The sequence below is a fragment of the Indicator indicator genome, chromosome Z (genome assembly GCF_027791375.1).
Source record: "Indicator indicator isolate 239-I01 chromosome Z, UM_Iind_1.1, whole genome shotgun sequence".
In the NCBI taxonomy this organism is placed as follows: domain Eukaryota; kingdom Metazoa; phylum Chordata; class Aves; order Piciformes; family Indicatoridae; genus Indicator; species Indicator indicator.
The window spans coordinates 21112097-21135823 of record NC_072053.1 but is presented as its reverse complement, the minus strand read 5'-3'; the positions used below and the strand labels follow the sequence as shown (position 1 = coordinate 21135823).

Genomic DNA, 23727 nt, shown 5'->3' with positions numbered 1-23727 from the left:
AAACAACTCAATGGGAACATGAAGCACTTCCCCAACATGGTAGACAACTTCTACCATCTTCCCATTTTTGCACAGGGACCACTTGCTTTAATAGAATCCATAATTTATGAAAAACTTCTTCATGATATAATACTAATTACAATGTAATATCCATGCTATACCTTTATTAATGTAAATGTGTTTTTCTTAACCCCACACTATGTTAAAATTAAATACGAAACCCACCACCAAGTTCCCATTTCATGTTCTACATGGGTCTTTCTGTGCTTTCATGGAGCCCTCTGCTGGTCACAGTATACTCAGTCACTCAATGCCCTAACTAGATTTAAACATCAATAGAACAGTTATTTCCCATTTTTAGCATTGTTTTTTATAGAACATCTACAGGAAAGTTTTGGGAAAGAATAAACTAACAAGCCTCCTACCTAGGAAGACACTATTTTTACAATTATAAATTGCAATTATAAATTGCAAAAATTCCTGTCTGTAGAGAATAAAGTCATACAAAGGAAGCCTGCAAAGAAGTTCTACAATTATTTCACCTGTTCTTCCTAATTAAATTGGTAATTTTACTAATATCTAATGTGGCTTCTACTAAGGTATCTGAATACATGCAGTTCTTTCACATAATTTTCTCCCCCTTTCAAACCTCAATTATCTGTCTGCTAAATACCTTTCATTGTTTTGACCTATTTGAACCCAATTAATAGAATGTTATATAGCCCAATTGTAATTACGTTTTTATATATCTGTACGAGAAAGATCAGCTGTTGGTAGACTTAGAAAGCTAAATTGGCATGCCAAAGAGACAGAAGCCTGCATAGATGGGCAAGCACTGGCTCCCCCAGTGGCCAATTTCCACATGCACAGACATCGACTGGACACTGTACATGTTATGCCACAGGAAGGTGCAGTTGACATAGCTTAAGAAAAATAAGAGCTTGAAAATTATAGACTGAAACTGCCTACAGATTTGAAGAATATTACTCCCTAAGAAAGAATCATAGAATCAGTCAGGGTTGGAAGGGACCACAAGGATCATCTAGTTCCAACTCCCCTGCCATGGGCAGGGACACCTCACACCACATCAGGCTGGCCAGAGCCTCATCCAGCCTGGCTGCAAACACCTCCAGGGATGGGGCCTCAACCACCTCCCTGGACAACCCATTCCAGGCTCTCACCACTCTCATGGGGAAGAACTTCTTCCTCACGTCCAGTCTGAATCTCCCCACTTCCAGCTTTATTCCATTCCCCCTAGTCCTATCACTACCTGATAGCCTAAAAAGTCCCTCCCCAGTTTTCTTGTAGCTCCCTTCAGATACTGGAAAGCCACAATAAGGTCACCTCAGAGCCTTCTCTTCTCCAGACTGAACAGCCCCAACTCTTTCAGTCTCTCCTCATAGCAGAGGTGCTCCAGCCCTCTGATCATCCTGGTGGCCCTTCTCTGGACACATTCCAGCATGTCCATATCCCTCTTGTAATAGGGGCTGCAGAACTGGGTGCAGTACTCCAGGTGGGGTCTCACCAGAGCTGAGTAGAGGGAGAGAATCACCTCCATTGACCTGCTGGCCACACTTCTCTTGATGCAGCCCAGGATCTGGTTGGCTTTCTGGGCTGCAAGTGCACATTGACAGCTCATGTTGAGCTTCTCGTCCACCAGCACCCCCAAGTCCCTCTCCCCAGGGCTGCTTTCCAGCCACTCACTGCCCAGCCTGTATTTGTGCTTGGTGAAGATGTCATCAGTTTCACCATTCACACAATTATAAAACAATTCTATTATTTTTTTTCCTTTGTCCCAGAGCACAGAAAAACTAAAACTCACAATGTCCTATTAATTACACTTTTTTTCGGCACAGTGCTTGCGAAAAGAATTGTTGTCTCTCGTGAGGAAATCCTCATGTGCAAACAAATCTATTATTCAGATTCAACACAATAAAAATAACTGTATTTTAAACTTGTACAATTTTACTGTAAACTAAGTTAATTTCCTGATGAGTTAGTCATTTATCTACAACACTGAAATTATGGAGCCGATTTTTTTTCAAACCCTTCTTTTCTTTGACTTGCAAAAGATCTCAAAAAAGCATCCCAATGTCCTGAAAAAAGGTTTAGCAACTTCCTGTTACGTATGTTTTATTAGGACACAAGTGGTCACAGTGAGTGCCAGTGACACAGGCAAATACTACTTTTGTTAACTAGAGATTAACCAGGTAGATGAGCTTTTGAGTATATGTGCCAGTTGTATCACAGCTGACAGATTTTCAGGAGTGCTCATTTATAGTTTCCTAGTTCAAAGCTTTATCAAATAGTGATACGTAAGCAAAAACGTCTATTTTAGGAGTACTCTCATGTGTATCAGAAAAGTCTTTACAGTGAGTGCACGTGTAGTGATCTTTCAAGGGTGTACTTGTTGATTTCATAGAATAATGTATCACAAATAAATGATATCCTGTTGCTATTCACATTTTTAAAGCAATAAATTCCTAAAATTATTACTATTAAGAAAAAACGTTTTGAAGTTTTAGGGATTTAACACAGTGCCATAGGTCAGACTGCTTCTGAAAAGGCTGCAACATGTACATGAATAATAAGAAAATGCACAAAGGGTTAGAAGTGCAAGTTTACAATGCTTACTACTTGTCATGCTTAGTATTTCTCCAATCAAACAATGATAGCATGATGTTTTCATAGTCTGTTTTGAAAGAGTTTATTTTCTAAGTTTTCATTAACTACGATGTGGTTGTATTAATTGGATCACAAGGTTAGGGATTAATATTTTTAAATATTTTAAGAATTATGACACCAATTATCATAATATTAAAGTTTTCCAAAAATTGCGTCTTAACAAAACCAAAATTCTGCTGATAGTGGACCTTCAACATAGTTGGGAGGACAAATGTACTTTTAATGCCAAGAACATGTTCCTGTTTTGAAGAATTTGTATTGCTGAAGCGGAGACTTAGAAAAACATCTGATGATTGTGCATCATGGTAGATTCTGTAATTCTGACACTCTGCTTCCTAGCTAATGCTTTTAGAAAGTGTAATTCTTACATTTAAAAAAAAACAAATAATGAACCAACCAAACAAAAAAGATGACTAATAAACCTAATAACTGCCTTTGAGTTTTATGTATTAATCCTGGCAAAAGATTTAGGAAGCCTGGTGTTACTAGTCCACTTGCTGAATACAACACTTTTTTGCTTCCACAAACTAGTTTAGATTATTCAAATATGTCTAACTGACAGTTACAGGATCTTCAGAGAGACAACTTAACTCTACACCTATCTAGAATAAAATATTATTTGCATCAACATTTTGCTACAGTAATTGTAGAGACGTTGTACCATTTCTTTAAAAGGTACTCACATATGAGATTATTAGAAGAATTTTTACTTCTCCTAATTTCATCAGAATGAATGTTGAAACTATTTCAAAGGAAAAAGATCTAGAGGAAATTAAATCTCACACATTAAAGCTGAATGGCTGAGCATGCACATTTGAAACAGAAATATATTTTGAGTGGGTTTATGTGTCAACAACAACAAAGTAAAATATCTGACTTCTAAGGCAGCTAAACATGTATTTGCTTTATCATAATAAACTGATTAAGATAACATACATCACTGCTTAGTCTGTGCACCATCTGTAGGTAGTCTTCATTTGATCCATGTCTAGAATTATCAGCATGATGATTAGCTGAATTTCCAGACAACTGACTTGAAACTTTATTTTCGTGGAGATTCCTCATCCCCGCTGTGACAATGGGACTGGATACCGAAGCTGAAATACAAAAAATGTAAGTAACTATACTAATATATTCATACACTTGTTAACTCTTTAAAAAAAGTTTCAGAGAAAACACCATAATAGATGCTATTAATGAGTTTGGTGGAAGAGCTGAAATCTTAACAAGAACTGAGCTTTTGATAGAGATTCTTTGAATAAAATTAGGTATCTAAGATTTTAATTTTCAAGATGATTTAAAACCTAGATTCCATGTACAATTTAGACAAGTTTATCTCTGCATCTATCCTAATTAGTTTCTCTCCACATCCATCCTAATTAAAATTACTATCAAATTTTTACTGGTTATAGAAAACTTAGTTTTTCTCTATTTCATGTGTATTCTCTACCTGTAGTAACTTTCAAAGTATTTATAAAACATTATGTACAGAATAGCTATATATATTCTAAGCTTAATACTAAACTTTAAGAACAAATGATTTAAAATAATCCAATGAGAATTCTACTTGCCAATGGAAAAAAAAGCCTAGATATTTTAATAGTGATATGTTGTTCAAGATTGTTTTTAGTAAAGAACAAAGAAATCCATTGATTCTGAATGTCATCTTTTTCAGTTACTGCATACCTTAAGCACAATTCTAGCCAGCTTAGAATTAATCTAGTTGACACTACAAAGGTTTGGTAAGGCTAAATAAGTTGGCAGACAAAACTTCAGTTACGTTGTTGAAAAAGATTTTCACTAGTACAAATGAATAATGGTCACTTTTTATTTTTCCTACTGTCATATATACATGACAGCTACAGAAAATGAGCGTACATAGGGGAGCAGTGCAACATGAACCTTTTCTTCTTCCCTTTTATGTTAGATTTGAAAAATAAAGTATATACTACAACTCTGTTTTGTCAAAAAAGCAAAACTTAAACATACCTACCAACTGAAATACTTTCATTAAGCAACTTTCATTAAGCAAACATTAAGCCATGAAACATGCACATGAAGTTAAAGCTCACATAAGACAGGAGAATAAAACAAACATCACAGACTTACCTTGCTGCATCTGAGGATGTGGTGTGTAACTTGGAGGATGTGAATATGGCATGTATCCTGCAGGGCTTTGAGGAGCATATGGACTAGGCACTGGACTGTTCTGTTGTGCCAAAAATCTGTTACCAGAACTCGTCTGTGGTGGCACAAACCGGCTACAAATAATTAGACCAAAAAAAAGAGAAATTGGAAAAGCAAATTTAGCCAAATCCATTATTTCTTTTTGGAATACTACATATTTAGAAGACTACAACTTCTTTAAGATAAAAAACTCACTCCAACACACTCTGTAATCTTCCTGAAAAGCATTATTTTAAGTTATCTATACCTTCCCAACTTCAATTCTTATTTAAGACTCATAGCTTAGGTACTGCATTAGTAAAAGTAAAGAAGAAAATGATTCATAAGATCTCCACCTAGGGAAAGGAAACAATGACACAAAGATGTACTAAATTAAGGTCTGCAATTCCAAGTTTAGTCCTAGAAGTTCAAATGAAAGTGACCGTTTTAACTAATAATGAGGTCACTGGGATTAACAAGAAGCCATCTACTCTGTTGTTTTTCTAGTAAATGTTAAAAGAACTTAATCTAACAGAACAATACTGCTAAGATACAGGAATGGAATAGACAGCTAAGCTGGATCTGACCCCAAGTGCACTAACGACTTATACTTTCACTGGCTTTATTTTCGTCTTCGAACGATCCTTCTTTCAACAATCCAAGAGGTACGAAGCCATAAAAATAATAAATATATATTGTAACTTACATTCTTATATGATCTTTTCAAAATAAAAATAAACCAAAAAACCACTCCATAAAGCACATTACACACTTTCAGAAACCTCCATTCAAAATAACTACAATATGAAGATAAACTTCCACAGAAATAGCAAATATTTAACTCAAGGATTTTGCAAGGATTTCAAGATTGTAGTATTAATTGCAATAGTCAATTAAAAAAAAATCTTCAGTATCCTTTTTCAGATATAAAAGTTAAAAAGTGTATTGTTTTTGTGCAGATATAGGGCATTTGATTTATTAAAACAATTACAGTAACTTAAAATGAAATATGAACTAAGATTATGTTACAAATTGTATCTAATAATTGACCATGAAATCTGTTAAAGCCCAGTACAACTGAACTGAAACTACATGCAGAATGCTTTCTTCTAGTCCATAGTACTTTACCGTATTAATAAAGCCTGCATGTTACTTGTCAACACTCAAAATTTAAAAAAGAACCATAAAGTTGACAAGGATGCTGCTGGAGACTGGCCAAACTACTGAGCTTATCATCCTCTTCTCTATAACTGTTACAACAGTACTCCATGCTTATAGAAGCTTTCTTTCCCAACCTCCTGTTACACTGGTAGACATTAGCCTCTTCTCTCCTATCCTCCTTCCATGAGTTTCAGCCTTTGTCACAGATAAAAAAATAGCTGGGTGGGTGACAGGAGACATGGGCATTCCTTAACCAGGAAAGAAAGTTTGCCAGAATTATGGGAGGAAGCAAGACTGGGGAGAATCATGACTAATCCTTAGAATACAAGGACTAATTCACTGACAGAATGATGTTTCTTTGCTAGCTGAAGAAACTCACTCTGCTGTCAGAAAAATGCAAAATTTGTTTGGATTCTGATCACCTTCCACTCACACACTTGCAATAAGAATTGACTGTTACTGTAGGAAGAATCTGCAACCTGTTGCCCCTTCCCACCCTGTTTAAAAGAAAGCATTACCTGGAAGGGCTATGTGAGATAGTGGTTTGTTGATAATTGGAAGATGCAGGACTACCACGCATGGAATTCTGAGAAATATTAAACTGTGACATCATCATCCCTATTAAAAAGAAGACAACAGTATTACTTTATACACATTTCATTTAATAAATTGTTATATACAAAAAGATTATAAGCTTACAGGCATCGATATCATCTACACACAACTGTTAGAAAACATTAGAAATTAGTGATTACATGTAAGATGTCCATCTTACATCATGACATTAAAAAATGTTCCCTAAAGCAGTGCTAATTCAGTTTTAAATATTAATAGTAGTTCCTTCCTCTGTCCTTTAGAGCTCCCAAGTCAATACCTACTAGTAAACAGAAAATGAAGTTGTGACAGGACAAATATCCCACACCCTGGGGGGTTGGTGTGAACAGTACTTGTGCTACTAAGTAAAGGATTTGGAAACTTCACAAGCCGGACTAACAAAAAGAACTTATCTCTCCCATATGGGCTGAGTGCTACAAGATATTCTCACTGTTCCCACAGAACCTTAGTGGTTCCTTTCCACGCAGGAATAAAATCTTCTATTTCACCTCCACTACCCTTATGAGGAATTTGCAATTTCAATTGCAAAGCAGAACCAATATCAGAAGTGTAGGCTCCCACAGCCTGCAGACCCATCCCCACAGTCGTGCATTGGAAATTCAGAAGCTGTACCAGCTGGCAAGCCCCAAGTACCAACGTGCTTAAAGCTAATTAAAGAGGCATTTGGACAATGCCCTTAATTTCCTTGATTTTATGGTCAGTCCTGAAGTGGCCAGGTAGCCAGACTAGATGGTCATAGTAAGTCCCTTCCAAATGAAATATTCTAGAAGAGAATATTTCATCATTATTAAGGAAAATGTAATGATGCAAATTACTTGTATCATTATTAGGGAGACTTTAAAGGAATTTTTTTTCTTTAAATTTCTCTCTTCAGTGAAGATATAAAGAATTCCCTAGTGACAGTGTGACACCAGAAGTTGAAGTGATGCACAAACATAATAACTTAAATGGATTTTAGTTATTTCACTGACACAGTTGAACGCCTTGCAGGTAAAAATGTCAGAATTCATGTGCACACTGCAGCTTGGGAAGTCACAGTAAGTGATCCACAGCTGTGAGTAAAAGCACATTAAAAGTACAATTATTTTAAACCAAACATTAGATAGACGTTTGACAATTGGGGACAAGAAGTCACCAATCCAGAGTGTTTGGGAACTGTCAATTCTTCTACCACCGTCACCTGTTTCAGTTACTGCAAAAGTCATGCAAGCAAAACTAGTCCCAGAAATCCTCTCCATCACCTTCTTTTCTCTTCCCCTCTCTCCAGCAGAGATGTGATAATCCCACAGGAATGCAGCCGTTACTACCTCCCAGTAGGTGTGAAGTGCTGCATTCCAAGAGCATTAGCACAGGAAAACTAGTCCAGAGCAGGAGTGAAAGCCCCACGTTGTGCTGAAAAAAAAAAAAAACTTCCATACAACAGAGAGGACATTTCGTTGTCTGGACAGAAGGGGACTCCTCAACTCACGAAAGTTTTGTTTAAAATGACGCTCACATGAAGAGAAGTGAGGAGGAAGCTCTACGGGCTGCAGTCGACATGCCCACTGCCTGCTCATGTCTCACTGCCACTCTCAATGCAGCTAGGTTCAGTATTTTAGCCAAATGACTAACACTTAACATTCACATATGGAAGTTTAATTCTATGCTTGAGGCACAGACTGCACTTTTAAAATATATCTATTTCCTTCTCCCTAAATCTAAAACATGTTTTGAACAATAGATGTGGTAGGTTTAGTTTTAAAAGAATGACAAAACCATATAGACTGATCTACTTTTGATGCCATTTGAAAAAAAAAAAAAAGGCAAGCTAAAAATTATCCTGCAATGGACAAGTCTCACTATTTCCATGAGGTGGCAACTTAAATGAAGGAAGAAAGAAAGAAAAAAAACAAAACCAAACAACAACCACCACACCACCCCCTAAAAAAAGGCCAAGAAAACCCAACAAATCAACAAGAACCAAAAAAAAACAACCAGTTGACAAGTATGCCTGATAATGATGTAATGAGAAAGAAGTAAAAATAAGTAATTTAGTCTAATTAGCTGAAATTAGTCTGCAGTCACTAGCACTAAAGTATCTTTATCATTTTTTACATAGCTGCCATGTCACTAAGCAGCAGATTTATGGGTCCACTGTGCATTTCCGTATCTATTTTAAATGCAACCTTAATTTTGGATGTTGGTAATGTTCAAGTTTGAGGAAACATCATCCTACTAGTAACAGCACTAGAACAGCACTAGAATGAGTTTGCTTAACACATAGTCCCAGTCTTGACCATAATTGCTTTTTGACTGGAAAAAAGTGGTATGCATAAATACAATCTAGCGTTCTTTCTGAATGCCAAAGAATGTACCACATAAAAATGAAGCTCAACGTCACCAAGAAAGTTACAGAATCACAAAATGTTAGGGCTGGAAGGGACCTCAAAAGATCATCTAGTCCACCCCCCCTGCCAGAGCAGGATCACCTATACCAGATTACACAGGAACGCATCCAGGTTGGTTTTGAGTATCTCCAGAGAAGGAGTCTCCACAACTCCCTTGGGCAGCCTGTTCCAGTGTTCTGTCACCCTCACAGTAAAAAAAAATTTTCCCCATGTTTACATGGAACTTCCTATGCCTCACTTTCCACCCACTGCCCCTTCTGTCTTTTATACTTCAACTCTACTACAGCATTATGCATGCTTAAACTAGGGTGGATCATCAACGGGTGATTTTTTCAATTAAATATATGCTTTAAGTGAAATTGCATGTCTGTAAAGTTTTTCCCTTTTCCAGGCACAGATGCAGTTGAATTGTTGTACAAATTAAAAAAAATAATTTAAAAAATCCAGGTAACGGAGTTTATGAAAAGATGTGTAAGATTTTAATCCCCCCAAATCCATGTTCTGATCAATAGCTTAAAGTGAGCCTCAAGTCCTTTCTGAACCCTAAGTGATGCTATGAATACTAACCTATCGGAATATACTGTTTTAGCTGATCCTCCTTTGAACACGTAGCTGTTCAAATCAAAGCCAAAGTGTAGAGAGGGAAAAGAGAAAAAATTATTACAAAACCCGAAACTAAATAGTATCTTAATTTTAAATAAATAACTTCGCTCACACACTATGAGATACAAGTAGATGTAGTTGCAGGATGGCACCCAGAACTTTCTATGTCATATGGTGAAAAAAGTCTTGTAGAAAGTTAGGCCAGATGTTGCACGGCAATGTGACTCAGTTTGTTCAGGCATTCTGGTAGTAGAAAACACTATGAAAAAAAATAACTAAAAATGTAATCTAAAAAAATCTGAGATGTATGAAGATTATTTCAACAAAAGGACTGTTATCAAAAGACAGGGAATAAGAGTTCAAATATTGCTGCTATGTTATGTGACCTTAAATATGCCAGCATATTTAATTGAGAGTTGTGGGAAGGTGAAGTGTGCCTCATCAGAACACAAAGCAAAAGAAGCATCCATTCTTGCACACTTTGTTCATCATAAATAAAACCAATTCTTGTTCTAAACAGGACCTTTGACCTGTTGGCCTTTGAGCTACAGGTCAATATGAACTTGGGAGAAAATCTTAAGCAGAGAATTCTGCTTGTGCTGTATCTTGTAACAAATCAAACCCTAGGACTAAGCTTTCGGAGGATATCTTTATTTACTGATGAACTACCAAATAATTAATTTTATTTTGTGTTTTAACATAATTCTTTAGCCACATGATCCTCCTCTTCTTGCATCAGAAACAAAGGCTAGGAGAAATGAATTGCATTTCACTTGTTCCATACTAATGCTGAAACTGACACTGAGTGCATAGGCCCAAACCAGGCTGAGTAATTAGACTGAAGGTCCCATTGCCTTTATTCCTTCTCAATTGTGGGTACTACAAATACTGGGTCTCAGTACCCAGCACTGACTTCACTGCATTCTGGACTCAAACAAAGGCAAAAGGACAGTATTCAAAAGCAAAACAGTAAGGAAAGCAGAAGACACTAATTTATACCGGTAAACAGCCTAAACTTCATTCTCCTAGCTAGCCAAGCACATTACTTAAGATCTCTACCAAACCTTCAAGTGTTCTACAAACTGTAACTGTAGTGAGATTACAACGTCTGTTCAGAAAGCAGAAGAAACCCCAACCGTTGCTGCCCCAACATATCAGTATAGCCTCTTTTGGCCTCGGAGATGTGAATGGGACATAGTAACAGCAAATAAGGCTGCCACAAACTGACAGCATCTAGGTTTAAGAGCCATCTACTTCGAGGTAAGATCATGGCCTTCTTCCATTGAAAATAAAGCCACACTTTTCCTCGCTTTTCCAAACACTCAATCCAGTGCCTTCCCTCTCTCAAAATACTCTTGTCTAAAGCTGCGATTTCCCCCTCTTTGCCCTTTCTTTACAGTTTTCAGATTTCATACTTAAATGCAATGCTTGCACTCATACAAATATTCATAATTATGTAAAATAAAATAAAATACCCAGATGTTTTAACGTTTGATCATCTGGTTTTCTGGAACCGCTTTGATAATGTTACTAAAATAACATCAACTATATTGAGTTTAATATTAAATTATTTTTTATTCTGTACTAGTACCCTCCCTGGAAGTGTCAAAAAACATGTAGATGTGGCACTTCAGGATGTGTTTTAGTGGACATGGCAGGGTTGGGCTGATGGTTAAACTTGATGACCTTAAGACGTCTTTTCCAACCTTAATGGTTCTACAGTTCTATGATTCAAGAACAGGCTAAAGCACAATTACTAAATACACAGGTGCTTTTATTTCTTTAAGGATTACTCTTAACCTATTGAATCAAACTGCAGAAGTGTTTCTCCTTGTAAAGCACAGAATTGGCAAAAATTTGAAAGACATTAACTAGGTTTGTCTTGTTTCTTTCAAAAGCCTCTGCTGGAACAGAGAATTTAAAAAAAATTACATCTCCCCTTTGCAGTAAGTATTTTAGTATATAAACTGGTGAAAAACTAAATCAAGCATATGTTCTTTGGATGAGCACTCTGCAAACTGTCAGGACAGTCACAGTTTTTCCCGTAGCTGGTCATTCATGCTCTGCAGTATCTGCCACTAAACACAGGAACTAGAGACTGTATTTGGAGCTTTAAATTTCAGGATGTATGTATCAACAAACTTTTAGCACTGTGTTACGCATTTTTGTTCCAGGAAATGGTTGTTTTCTTTCAAGGAATATTACGTATTCTATCTTTATCAAGTACTTTCCAAATATGGTATAGCTTTTTACTTACTAATGGAGATTAACAGACCTAATAACCTCATTTTGCTATTTTTCTCCTCCAAAAACACTTGCCACTTCCTACCCCTTGTGGACTCCAGCTACATTTCTATCTACACGTCTAAATTGCTAGCAAACCTTTATCCACATGCTGCAGAAACATGGGAAATTCTCCTACTCATTTTCATAGTCTGGTATTTAAAAAATAGTGCATGTCTCTGTATTTACAGCTAGAATCTATCCAATTAATCCTTTGCTTGGTTTCTCTCCTTTATCTTTGCTCTCCAGCAGTACATTTCACTACATCTCAGAAGAGAATGAGTCGTCAAAGCAGTAAAATCTACTGGGCATCACAAAATGCTGAGACAAGGAATGGCAGGGAGTGGCTGTTAAGTATGGTTCATTCAACCTTATTCCTCACCCCAGAACTCTTAAGAACTACAATCTGCAACAGAACATTATAATTGCACATATACTCAGTAAGATCAAGGTACATTTTTCCAATTGCAATAACTTACTAAGACAAATATATGAACCTAGGCACAAAGAAATTAACATTATTTTAAAATAAAATCCAATCACTCACCCTAGAGATTAAACTTCATAGTGAAATTAAGCATTCTTTTTTTATAAAAATAACTGGCAGAGTTTATTTCCATGCTTATGATAATACAATCCCTCTTAGATATGTCAAGGTACATAGTTTTATATCACTGTAAAATACTAAGGAAGGCATAAATATCATATTTGTGCTCCATGAACATTTGTGGTTAGTATAAGTCCCCTAAACTTACAGAACACAAAATGCAATCAGTAAATAATCAAGGTTCTTACCGCTTTGAACCCCGTATCTGTTTTGCATGCTTTTCTCCCTGAAAACATTAGGATTCCTTGCCAGAATAGCCTGCAGCAAGACTGGTATATCTCCCTCTGGATCATCACTGCCAAGGTTATCTTTCAACTCTCTGGAATTGTGGAAGTAAGCAAATAAAGAGGCAAATGCATTTTCAAATTATAAGGAACTATGAGTCAAGTAAAAAAAAAAACAAAAAACCAACACAAAACCAAACCAAACACAAACAAAACAAAACAAATAAAAAATCAAAATGAAAGAAGACAATTTAATGTTAAAATATAGAAAAAAACCCAAGTCCAAATTATAGAAAAAACCCAAGCCCTCTTCCCTGTCTCTATTTATTTTTAACCTCTTTTCTTCAAGAAATGACAGGAGAGGTATTCCTACTAGTCTTCACTGTTACCAAGCATTTATATAGACATGTCTGCTTTTATATTGTGGTCTTCTCTGTAAAAGAATTCTTTGGCATAACATCAAAGAAGTATTATTGTAAGAGTAAAAATAACACATACATGAATGTAAAACATTCAGAGTGCAGCCCAATGCTTTGAGAATCTTTTATTTTGAAAAGGGAAACTGGCATATCTTTGACATCACAGAATTCCCTCTGAAGCATAAAAAGGATGTAACAGATTTTCTATAAATGCATCCATGTTTTCACTTATTGTTTGCTTTGAGGACTTAAAGCTACTTCCACCTGATCAAAACAATTGCTTGGAACATGTAGGAAAAAGACAGTGTTGTCAACATAAGATAATTTAAAGGACATCGGAGAAAATTCAAAAATTAAAAAAAAAAAGAAAACCAACAAAAAGAGAATACATAAGCAATTTGCTGGTTTCACTCTTAAAATATTTAAGTTCAACACCTAATCAGAATTGACATGAGTCTTACATGGGGGATCTCAATGTTTTCTTTTTGTGTAATAGTAGGTATATTAATATTATTTGTCTATATGCATTATTAACCAAAAAAAGAACACAAACGAGTATTGCACAACCAACACCACAAAGTCTGCACTCCTAACTAGCAAGAATGGAAAGAGCAGCAGATCTATTAAAACAACCCCCAGAGTTATGCATAAGTGCTGCCATACAATTAATTATTCATATTCTGACTAATTGACTCATACAGCATTCACCTGCTAAGCCAGCTTAACAAAAAACCTACATGTTATAATATTCAGATTCTCACAAACATTCTTGATTCATTTAATTTTCATTTCTAGGAATAGGGATGGTGATCTGACACAGCTGAAGTTCAAAATACATACATGTGATCTGTTGACACCTGATTGAGACTGTGAACGAGCTGTGAAACCAGATTTTCATCCCTGCAAGCCAGAAGGCAGTTCACCTCTTCAGCTATTCGTCCATTGAAAAGCAAGCTTTTTGTTGTTGTAGCAGGTAATGGTGATGGAAGAGGCAGCTGGTTCAAAACTGTTATCAGAAAGGAGTTCAGAATCATTTCAGGAAACACAAGCATACAAACACAGACATCATCTTACTTCGTAAAGTAATTAAGAAAGCAAACTTGACAACTACATTGAAATACAGGGAATATTTCTGGATTACGTTTTTTTAATCACGAGCACATATACAAAAGGCTGGGCTCTAAACAAGGTAATACAAGGTAAGACAAGTCTACAAGGTATATTACTATATTGTAAATATTTAACTGTGTTAAGTATCATGAATAAAAACATGGTTTTAAATATTCTCAAATATTAGGCTATTAAATATGTTATGGCCACTTTCTCTTAAAGTAAAATGCATTGATAAAGGAAGGAAATGTAAAATCCTTTCAGTTGCATGCAGTACTTTAAGTGTAAGGACCATATACCTAAAGTTTTCTACTTCGCTCTTCAAAACAAAAACAAAACCAAAACCCAAACCCCACCACAAAAAAAAAAAAAAACAAAAACCAACCAACCAAAAACCCAACCCACCAAAAAAAATAATTCAACAACCAATTTTAGCCACTAATTAAATTCTCAATTTCTTCTTCCCTTGCTGCATTTATTCCTGTGTTAGTCATCTTTTCAGAAAAGTCTAGTGTTGGTGATAACGAAAATGTCAATTCAGTCAATACACCTATTTAGAAATTTTGGTAAAAAGATCTAATGAAAACACCCACCACAGTATTTTAATCAGATTATAAACAAGCACACTATACTTTCAGAGGACATTCTTTGGCCTATAGACAGAACAACGACGAAACTCTTCCACATAAGAAGCCTTGACCAGAAGATTGGCAGAACTACACAAGAGGACAGTAAACCATAAGAGGTCAAAAAGCTAGCTACATAAAAGTCACTTTCATGGGTCCACAAAAACAAGCAGACTAGGCTGTTTGCACCTCTGAGATAAAGGTTTTCACTGAAGCACAAGAAATATTTTCAGTAAAAACAGTAATCCTATGTGAAATACACTCTTTCAGTTCTTATATATTTTTGAAATTCTCTATTAAAAACAAAATGGGGGGAGGGAATTTCAGTGATATAAGTAATTACTGTAGATAGAACTAAATTTCAATTCAAATAGAAGTTGATAATATATTAAAATAGTTAGCTATCATTTGCATCAAATTACCTTGAACACACCAGAAACTTGGAAAGATAGTAGCAAGATTAGCAAAACGTATTTATAAAAAGAGTATATATTCAGCTAGTTAGCTAGCCAGCAGTCACAAGCCTTTAGTTCAGTTGCCTTTGAATTTCTATACATTAAATAAATGCAACTGATAAAGAAGCAAACACATTTAATGCAAGGGCTGATCTCATTAAAGCAGATCGGCTTTTCAAGAAACTTTTGTACTAGGATTCTGCCCATTGACTGTTGTTAGTTAACTATTTTGACCTTCTTTGGAGCCTTACAAGCAAATCCTTAATACTGGAAAACTGTACATAGCCCAGAAACTCTAAGAGTTCTTAAAATAAAACTTTATTTGCTATTTTGAAAACACAGGTATTTATTGAAGAGGTAGAAAACAGCATAACAAAGACAAGAAAAAGAAGTGTACTTACGGTCTGTAAGACTAGCAATCCCTGCAAGAGTAGTGATGGGAACATGAGGCATATCCCCATTCATCCTGAAGTTCTGGGACAGTAGTGCCTACACAGATATTTTAGTTCAGGTGCCAGCTATCATTACTTCCCATCTCCCAAGCACTAAGAAATAAAAAGAAAGAAGGAAGATTCTTAGTTTGCTTTTCTGAACTTTAAATTCAGTAACATATATGAAAGACAGACCATACCGTCAGCTGCACACTAAGTAAACCTTGTCAAGACTGGATAGAACAATGTAGATTTTAAATATCAAACGGTGTTAAGCAATTCGAGCAGCAAACTTCTGGTCTCAGAAACAAGGCAATCAAAAGAAAATTTGCTCAGGTTATACAGTGCTGATTCAAAAACTGGAAACTAAACTTTAGATAGTTCATCATACTGCAGCAGGTGGCACTTAATACATAACAAGTTTAAATAATTAGCATTTCCCGGTTTTCTTGCACGACAAGGCTAGCAAAACCAAAAGTAAATTTACATGTACGAAAATCAAGGAATAAACAAAGTGACAGATGTATTTTAAGGGTAGTTGCTATATCAAAATTGATCTGAAAATACACCTTAAACACTGTCTGCTCAAACAGAAACTGTATCACCTCCTGTACCAAAATGTTTAGCCACCAGCTAACTATGTTGTTTATTTCCTACAAACCAGCATAGTTTACATTCAACTATTGGAAAAGGAATTTGTTCACTCAGTTTTCACTAATTATAATGAAGTCCATATTGCTAAAATAAAAAAGTTATTGCAATATTTCAACTGCAGTTCCAAACAACAAAAATTTACAAGGATCACACATTACACAACACTAATTATGCTCATGAAATTATAAAAATTGAACATGGTACTTTCTGAATACAAAATAAAGGAAAATAATTAAACATATATGCAGTTACCTGTTACACACAGGTACCAGGGCTAACAGTTTGGGAAACTACTGAAATCATGATTTGATTAGACTTATTTTACAAGCCATCATTTTTGAGAATTACATACACAATACATACAAACCAAGAGATCACGGTCATTTCCTTAGTATTATCTCATTCTTTCTTAAGCCACATCAATGGCAACTCACAGAATACTCACTGCTAATAGATATATACCAATTCCAGCACGACAATGAAATGGAATGTTTTAAGTCTTCCTGATCAAGGTTTTCACGAACCACTGAATGGAAATTCTGAAAAGATACCTATCTACACAAAGCTGAATTCTTTGAAACAAAACAAACCAACCCAACCCAAAACAATCCAAACCAAACCAGTACTGAGGTTAAACAGAACTGATAATGAGTTGAATTCCTTTGCTGCACTGGCCACAGTCTCATTCTCACCACAAAATTATGTTTGGTTATTAAAGATGTAGTATATTACAAGTACAAAATTTCAGTTGAAGAAACTGTTACAGATACATATTCCCTGTGGGTTGTTGTGCTTTGGGTTTTTAGCCCAGGAGCAAGCACCCACAGCAGTTTCAAATACCACTTGATAATCAAGCTTTTTTTACCTGAAACTAATACCAATATACACAGAATTTCAGTGGTTTCTTAGTTCCATAAATACACAATTCTTGATAACAAAAATAACAGAAAGTTAAAAAAAAAAAGTTAAGAAACAGAGGAGGACCTAACTTTTCCCACAATGAGTCAAAAACATCAAACCCACAGGGCTTTAGAATTTAAGTTTTCATTGAAAAGATAGTAATCATTCACATAAATTGTGTGTACAATAAGAACGTCATGCCTGATGATCTCTTTTTTTTCTTGACTGAAACTGCAACCAAGATAAGGCCATGTCACTAGTGAGTGTTATTGGAAATCCTGTATACAACACAGAAAATGAAGAAACAGGTGGGCAGCAGAAAAAAAATATATTAACTTTCCCTTCTGATTGCCTGCAAAAGCTGTAAAAATAAGCTGCTCTGACTACTAGTTCAAATTCTTTCCTGATATTGCTGCCACAGTAATTAAATTTATACAGATAAGCAATGCAAAAAATTCCTCCAAAAATCAGATACTTAAGAGACCTTCACCACAGACACATGACAATAGACCTGAACTGGCAAGATCCAGACCTGGCAGTGCAGCTAGTGGTGAGGGGGAAGAGTAAACTTTCTTTGAAAGAGCAGAGTACTAGGGGTTGGTTTGTTTAGCTAACAAAACAAAGGTCAAGAGGGGATATGGGTGCTCTAAGGCAGTAGAAGGTTAAAATGGAAGACTGCTACAGTGCGATGATAACACCGCAATAAATGGGAGTGTGAAAACAAGCAAGAAGAAAATCCTAACAGTGCCTCTCCTCATCACTTTCTGCCACTTTCTGGAACAGTTTTCCATTTAGAGTATTACAGATAAGCAACACTGCTACTTTAAAGATTGATCATACAGATAATTACAGAAGGGACGGGATGTGGTTGCCTGCAGCAGATGGGAATTAAGGATGCTGATTCAAGAGATCTCTTACATTACAAAGTTTCTGTAAGTATGATGATGTGAGTAAATACATGAGAGTAAACAAAAGACAAAAAGAGGCTGATGAGATTAAGCAATGGGATTAGTTTATACAACAAACAATATGAAGAAACCACATACGGGTCCATATACTACATCAGTTTGTTGAGAGCAAGATTGCATCTGTTCTGCTGCTGGCAAACAAGGTGGGATTCAATTCCAGAAGTAAAGACTGATATCCAATGAAACTAAACTCAAATTCAATGCCACTGAAAACATTAAGAAACTCACTGATTTAAGGAAATTAAAATATCAAGCAGTTAAGAGGAAAAAACCAGACAGCTCAAGGCAAGAGGTCCTTTATGCAGAATCTTAGAATAGCATGCATGAACTAATGGCAGACTAGTTGGGGTTTTTTGGTTTTTTTTGTGCACAAGAATTAACTGCAGACTAGTTGGGGGGGATGTTGTGCTGTGCTGTTTTCTGTGGGTTTTTTGCAAGACTTAAAAAGTACCACATTGTATCAGCTCACAAAGTGAAGATGAATCATCATTTTTTAAACATGTAGATGTTTTTACATTATCAGCTTTGTATGATAGCTGTTACCAGAAGTACAGCATTTCTACATCTAGACTGAAAAAATGAACCTGTCAGTTATATGAGTTGAATTAAGGAAACAAAAGAACTGCTGCACCGTAAAGCATTTTAACAATACATCAAAGGGGAGTATAGCAGTTCAAATGGACAAGAAGAAATACAATTTACATGTATGCAAACGAAGACCTGCTTATTCAGCAAATATGTATGTAGGCTCTTCTTTACAAGAAACAATCCATACCCTAAAAGACGTTTCAGAGAGGAAGAAAGTACAGTGCAAAAAGGAAATGATACAAAGAACTACTGAGTAAAGGAAAACGGTAAAATGGCAGCACATATTGAGAATAATATATGAAAAAACTATCATCACAATAATAAAGCAAAGCCAAGCCAAGCCAAGCCAGCAATTCAAGTAATACTTTAGAAGTTATGCTATGAACAATAAGTATGCATTTAAAGTGTTAATTCTATATGTTATCTTTGTCTTGTTTTGCCAGTGAAGTCTGTTTCCTTTACGGCAAATTTGTATCTTAGAGAAAATTCTTGTTGTTTGGATATTTTTGTTGGTTGTTTGGATTTAGAGCATTGGTTGCTGTTGGTAAAACAGTTTGCAACACAAAATATTGACTGCCTTCATGGCACAGGGTTTTGGTTGTGTCATGGGGATCCTTTCTACATCTTGTCTCTCTTTATAGTTAGCATTTCTCACCAGAATTCTGAATTAATGGCAGAGTAGAAAACTAACAGAAAGAAAACATCTCTTTAGAAATAATGGACTGGCATGAGTAAAATCATGGGAGGAAGAGAGGATTAAAGTAAGTTGTGAAAACTTACGTAAAGAGACAGTGCTTGTCTATTGAAAAAAAGAGACTACAACTAGAGAAAAAAAAATACCCCCACCCAAGCAAACGAACAAAAAATTACCCCACAAAAAATCCAAGAAAAAAGAAACAATCTGTAATTGTACTTTTTCAGATATAGCAGCACCTCACTATGCAACAAGTGGATGCTGGCCACTGGTCAACAAGGAAAGATTCAAGCTCTGCATTTATGAAATGCTCCTCTTGGCTGAAAAATGTTATTGTCTCCTTCACAAAAATAGCAGTTCTTCCACAGTGTAGTTATGCATAGACATGAAAACAAAATAAAAAAGAAAAATCTTTTTGTGCAGTAATGCACAGGTTCACTAGTAATGCAACATCAGCATGCAGAAATTTCTTGTGCATGTTTAAATGTTACATTCCCCCATACTCTAGGGTATTCTTTGACTTATATCTTTTTTTTTAGAGACAAAATTAGGAGGATTAAAATTAATTTTCAATGCATTGCTATGATACTATGTCTCAATTTTTTTTAAGCTTTCTATTAATATATAATACTTTAAATACAGTTATATTTTCTTTAGATTACAAAACCTTTATGTAGAATGAAAATACTCTAAAAAGTGGGTTTCATTTCTTGTATGTTGAGTAGCGTTGTTGATTTCTGCAGCTGAATGCTCACAGTAACTCAGTACAAATCACTATTTGATAATTCAGGTAAGCAGTGAATTTTTGCTTTCAAGTCTGCAAATATATTATTAGCAATTTAAGATTTGCCTCAGAGCCAGCTTTAAAATTCCACATTTTACAATAAACTGCTTTTACTGTTAGTTACCAGTCCATTAAAAAAAAAAAAACCAAACCAAACACCCCAAACCCCATTCACACAACCATACAAAAGCAAAAAAAAGTAAAAAAACCACAAACAAAAAAAAAGACAAAGAACCCCCAACAGACCAAAATCAAATCAATTAAAAAAACAAACAAAACAAGTGAAAACAAACAAAACAAAACCCCTAAACCTTCAAATAATGAGAGAGGCAGAATCAGAATGAATGAATAAATATCCTCCAGTTATTCAAGTAAGATAATGTGACTGAGGTACATAATACAGATTTACCCACAAGAGGGCAGATTTCTGGTTTCTATATGGGAGTTACAGTTTGATACAATGACAGTTAAGTTTTCCAGAGCTAAACAGTTTCAGAAATACTGAACAGACAAAACCAAAACAAACTAAAGGAGGAGAGAGTGTTGCCTAAACATTGTCTAATGCTTAATTACCTTGGGATGGGCTGGGATAGTGGGTAGCATACACATTCAAAAAAAAGCATCTTAATACTAATTCAATCTCAGAAAAAATCGTTATCGCAGGTGAACAGTAGTTAATCATTAAAAGCAATGCAGGAAACTGTGAAGCCACCTGGTATGAATCTTACCTTGAACAATCAAAGCAGAGGCAGTCATGGGGGGAAAAAGGGAGAAGTGTGTGGATGGTGGTGTGGTGCTAGAAGTCCAGAGTACTAATTGTTACTAATAAAAGACCATGAAAGCACATCAGAATTTATAAAACCATGAAGTTCAAAGTATGTACATAATATTGATACAGAAATCCCAGACGCAGAAGAACAGATGAAATTCAGTGTACTAATGAAATCTTCAGGTTTTGTCCATAAAGTGGTATGTTACCAGAATCAGTGATGCTGAAAAAGCAAGTGACAAATTAAAGTTTCAGATAAAAATTGCCTATTTCTAAATAACTATGAGGATGTGTTTTTCTAAAACTATTACAATACTACGTACTCAAATCACTACAAGCTACAACCACTGTAAAGTAAGAAGCTTTAGTGAAAAGTACTGCACCAGTCAACTGCAAGCTGCTACTGAATTTCAGGGAAAAAGTTTAGAGCCACTAGCTTCTTTGTCTGTGGTTACTGTCACAATTCTTTGGTCTCTGCTGTTCTATTTAATAGCAATGTCAGTAACACCTCTACTGCCCATGTGACAGTAGCAGCACTGATGCCACCAGAAATAGCAACAGAAACACCAGTAAAGGTGGTGGAAGCACAAGAGGTCTGTGGATTCAAGACATCCCCTACTGCAGGAGTGCGTACATTTCTACCAGGATGAATTCAGAGAAGCAGTATGGTGCTTTGCACCTGCAGTAATTCTTCCTGGGGGGAAGAGAGGAAGGGAATTGACAAAACTGGACCATCGCAGTCAGACTGAGCTATGTGCAGAGAGCGGATACCTACTACGGGTAGTATGCAGCTTCTCTTCTCTACACGATATGGGCAGTGGGATTGAGCACACCCTCAGCAAGTTTGACGATGACACTAAGCTGAATAGTGTGGCTGACACACTTGAACAGGATATCATCCAGAAGTACTTGGATAGGCTTGAAAGACAGGCCCATGTAAATATCTTGAGGTTCAACAAGGTCAAGCATACTATCCTACATGTGACTTGGGGTAAACTCTGGTATGAAAACAAGATGAGGGATGAAAGAATTGAGAGCAGTCCTGCTGAGCAAGACTTGGGGGATTTGGCTGACAAGAAGCTCAACATGACTTGACAATGTGTGTATACAGCCCAGAAAGTTAACTACAATCTAGGTTGCTTCAAAAGAAGCATGGCTAGCAGGTCATGTGAGGTGATTTTGCCCCTCTACTCCCATTTTGTGAGACCCCCACCAGGAGGAGTGCTGTATTCAGCTCTGGGGTTCCCAGCACAAGAAGGACATGGAACTGTCAGAGGAAGTCCAGAAGAGGACCACAAAGATATTCAAGAGCCTGAAGTACCTCTCGTGTGAAGACAGGCTGAAAGGAAGTTTGGGTTGCTCAGACTGGAGAAGAGAAAGCTCCAGGATTAGCAGGGCCTACAGGAAAGATGGGGAGGCGCTCTTCTATAAGGGACTGCAATGATGAGAGGTATTGGTTTTAAACTGAGAGTAAATTTAAATTAGATACTAGGAAGAAACTCTCCACTGTATGAGTAGCTAGACGCTGGAACATATTGCCCAGAAGTTGTGGATGTCCCCTCCCTGGAAGTGTACAAGGCCAGGATGGATGAGTCTTTGAGCAGCCTGCTCTATGGGAAGTGTCCCTGCCCCTGGCAGGGGCTTTAAAACTACATGACCTTTAAGGGCCCTTCCAACACAAAGCATTCTATGATTTTACATGAACGTCTGGCAAGAAAGATTTATTTTTATTGCTACCTTGCAATTACAAGGGGTGAAAATTCATTAGAACAGTTTCCTGATAAGGAACACATCTCCAGCATCATAGGATCTTTTTGTGTTAAAGCCATTTCCTTCTTCAAGTGCAGGAAGCTTTTCCTTTTTATTAATTTTATTTGATGCAAAAACTGGAAAATTATAAATAGCGTTCTGCACTTAAAATCTCAAATATTTGATTTGGATGCCTTAGCACGAGAAACTCTTTTCAATGAGCTTGATATCAAGTCCTTCACATATAAGACATTTAAGCACAGAGTAAAAAACCTATTCTTCCCGGCAACATAACTTGACCCAAAAATTTGCAGAAAATCAAACTATATTTACAAAGCAATATGATGATCAACAAGTGTAGCTTATTTCAGCAAACAAGAAAGAATGTAAATCACAGAATTACTAACTGTCACGGAAAACACTCAATGCATCAGTGGTGCTATGTAAGTAAAAATACTGTCTACAGAAGAGCATATTTTCTTTTATTTCATCTAGAGGACTAATGCAAAACAGAATCTGCTTAAAGAGCCTTCCAGTTAGGCAGCTCAGCTGTTAATTCTTAAGACATGGGTATTAAACCATAGAATCACAGAATCATTTTGGTTGTAAAAGACCTTTAAGACTGTCGAGTCCAACTGCCAATTTAACACCACCATGGCCATTAAACCATGTCCCAAAGAGCCATGTCTATATGTTTTTTTAACAACTCCCAGGACATCTCCCTGGGCAGGCTGTTCCAATGACTGACCACTCTTTCAGTAAATAAATTTTTCCTAATATCCAATCTAAACCTTCCTGGCACAACTTGAGGATATTTCCTCTTGTTCTATCACTTGATAGTAGGGAGAA

General features: G+C 36.1%; 1 protein-coding gene across 1 annotated transcript in view; it reads right to left on the bottom strand.

Annotated features, from left to right (window-relative positions):
* Positions 1-15840, bottom strand: part of NIPBL (NIPBL cohesin loading factor) — a 93034-nt gene extending 77194 nt beyond the window's left edge. The window contains exons 1-6 of the mRNA XM_054398010.1: positions 15743-15840; positions 13991-14156; positions 12696-12826; positions 6531-6630; positions 4795-4946; positions 3622-3782 (exon numbers count right to left, since the gene is read on the bottom strand). Of these exons, the coding sequence (XP_054253985.1) occupies positions 3622-3782; positions 4795-4946; positions 6531-6630; positions 12696-12826; positions 13991-14156; positions 15743-15806 (774 nt within the window). The 5' untranslated portion in view covers positions 15807-15840. The remainder of the gene's footprint in view (positions 1-3621; positions 3783-4794; positions 4947-6530; positions 6631-12695; positions 12827-13990; positions 14157-15742) is intronic.
* Between the last annotated feature and the right edge of the window lie 7887 nt (positions 15841-23727).